The sequence below is a fragment of the Corvus brachyrhynchos genome, unplaced genomic scaffold, assembly GCF_000691975.1.
Source record: "Corvus brachyrhynchos isolate BGI_N302 unplaced genomic scaffold, ASM69197v1 scaffold99, whole genome shotgun sequence".
Taxonomy (NCBI): Eukaryota; Metazoa; Chordata; class Aves; order Passeriformes; family Corvidae; genus Corvus; species Corvus brachyrhynchos.
Window position 1 is genome coordinate 2166427 of NW_008239778.1, and position 2346 is coordinate 2168772.

Sequence of the window (2346 nt, forward strand, 5' to 3'; positions counted from 1 at the left end):
TATATATATATATATATATATATACAAATAAAAGATACAAAGCTCCAAAAAATCTTATCACTTAGGGACTGCTAGATCACTTTTAAAATGTTGTTTGTTTCCGACTCAGTTAAGCAGGGTTGCATGTAATTTCTTGTGTTGCATGAAGAAGTTTGAAAAGACAGTCTAATGGGAGGCGTATACAAAAAGTAAAGTCGTAGATGTGACAAGCCCTATTCAGACCTTACAAAAACTTCTACATGAGCCATATCTACAGTGCAGAATTGGTGGAGGGAACCCAGGGAGAGATGACTTTACAGAACGATTGCTGGTTATCAAAGTTGCACAAGCCAAGAGACAACACCAACTATAAATATGACTACCAGCTATTCCACACAACCCCAAGCGTCCTACCAAGCCCTCCTTCATGTTCTCTCTCACACAGACAAAGGCCTCAAAGCCATGGGACATCTGCCAGGGAAACAAATGAAGTTAAAAAACCAGAAGAACATGAACATGTACTAACCTAAACTTGCGTGTTCTTTCTTCCCAATTCCTCCCCCAACACCTCCCCCTACAAAGACGACGTCTCAGTTTACTGTACTCTTTTCCTTCTCCCAACCAGTCTTAACTCTTGGACCAATGTTTTAAAGTTTCCCTACCTTTGAAAAAATAATGTTCAGTTCTTAAATGTTTTGCCAGATCTGGACCACACCCTGCCCTCTCCCAAAATCTTGGTTGCTTGTCTCCTATTGCACGTAATCAATTATAGCCCTTTCAGGTTTGTATTTTGCATGGTGGGAGCTGATCCAGAAAGGAGATTGCGCTTGTGTGAGCTTGTGTGTTTACACAAACACACACACACGTACACACACCTTGACAGAACTGTTTTGTCTCTGTAGAACTTTAGGGGATTTACATGAAATGGAGTTTTTCACCTGTAAGCAGATAAGCACCTGATTAAAAAAAAGTAGCTGAAAATTTGCTTCTTACCAGGTCATGCAAATCACTTAAAATATGAAAGGAAAGAGCAGAATCCCTGTCATTCTGTCACCACAAGAACTGGGAATCAATCATATGCAATAACCACAGAAACATGCAGAGACACCCAGCAGACCTCTCCAGTTCCGCTGTACATTTCACTCTCCCCGTTCTTCTTCTCAGATTCAGTGTCAGACACCAACTCCGATGTTTGACAAAAAAGGGATACGGCAGATTGCCCACCAGCCGCAGCATGTGCTGCCAAGTGAGAAATACAAGCTTGGAAACAGGCTCGAGATTCCAGCCAGGACAGCAAGGCTCGGAGCATCACACCAGTGACATAACTAAGTGTGGTGGGAGAGGCTGGAGGGGACGTGGGAAGTTATTGCATGAAATAACACTGCAGTGCATGCAAAGGAGCTGTTTTCAGTACCCAGCAAGACAACTTCATCATTTAGGATTGCCAAGAAATAACTGCAGCTTTCTTCTTTCTGATTTTTCTTTTTTTAACTAAGTTGAACAGCTAAATCCCCTTTACTAGCCAAATGTGAATTTTCCAACATAACTTCCCTGTGGATGTTCTGTACCTAAATTTCTTTATTAGCTACAGTAAAGTGACAATCAGCTTTCAGAGCACTCAGCAGAACAAGGATCACCTTGGGTCTAGTTCACAACTTTGGGCTCCTACGACATTGGAAAAGAAAGTTTACATCCTAGAAAAGACAAGAATCATCTTGTTAATTTGTTTGGTACAGCAGTGTGAACAGCACATGTAGACAAATACTCAATTTGTCTTCAGACAGTTTTTAGAAGACAGACATTTTATCAGCGGATCTGTTAACACTTTCCTTCAGAAAATATGTTTCGCCTGCCAGCAAACAAACAACAAAATAATGTGTCATATCTGTAAAACGAGGGAGAGAAATAATGAAGATTAGCTTCAAAGTGTTGCAATAAAACAACAATATCAAAGGCTGGAACATGGAATGCATGTTTCAGCCCCGTGCTCACAATCTTACATTTGCTCTTTTACTCTGCAGTACCTGCAGACACGGTGGCATGACACGGTGATTCTCTCCAGTTCTGCTATTTAACAATAACCAAGGGAACGTGATGCTCGTGAACCCAGCTTGCAGTGGGTTGGAAGCCACTGCTGGAAACCACGGCACCTCACACAGCCTGTGCTACACCCAGATGATCCTAAAAGGCAAATCAGCTAGCTCCACACTGGGAAAGGCACCTGGAGATAGTGCTACTTGTTCCAACCCTTCCCAAGTCAAGGAGCACCACTGCAACTGACTTACCCACTAACTTAAACTACAGGAAAAAAATTGCAAAATTCTGTTCTCTGTTTAACTTGACATAACAACTGCCAAGTAAGTTCTC

The 2346-nt window shown here is 41.7% G+C and overlaps 1 protein-coding gene across 1 annotated transcript in view; it reads right to left on the bottom strand.

Annotated features, from left to right (window-relative positions):
• Nucleotides 1-1288, bottom strand: part of CUX1 (cut like homeobox 1) — a 235660-nt gene extending 234372 nt beyond the window's left edge. The window contains exons 1-2 of the mRNA XM_017742968.1: nt 1097-1288; nt 855-953 (exon numbers count right to left, since the gene is read on the bottom strand). Coding sequence (XP_017598457.1) covers nt 855-953; nt 1097-1288 — 291 coding nt within the window. The remainder of the gene's footprint in view (nt 1-854; nt 954-1096) is intronic.
• Between the last annotated feature and the right edge of the window lie 1058 nt (nt 1289-2346).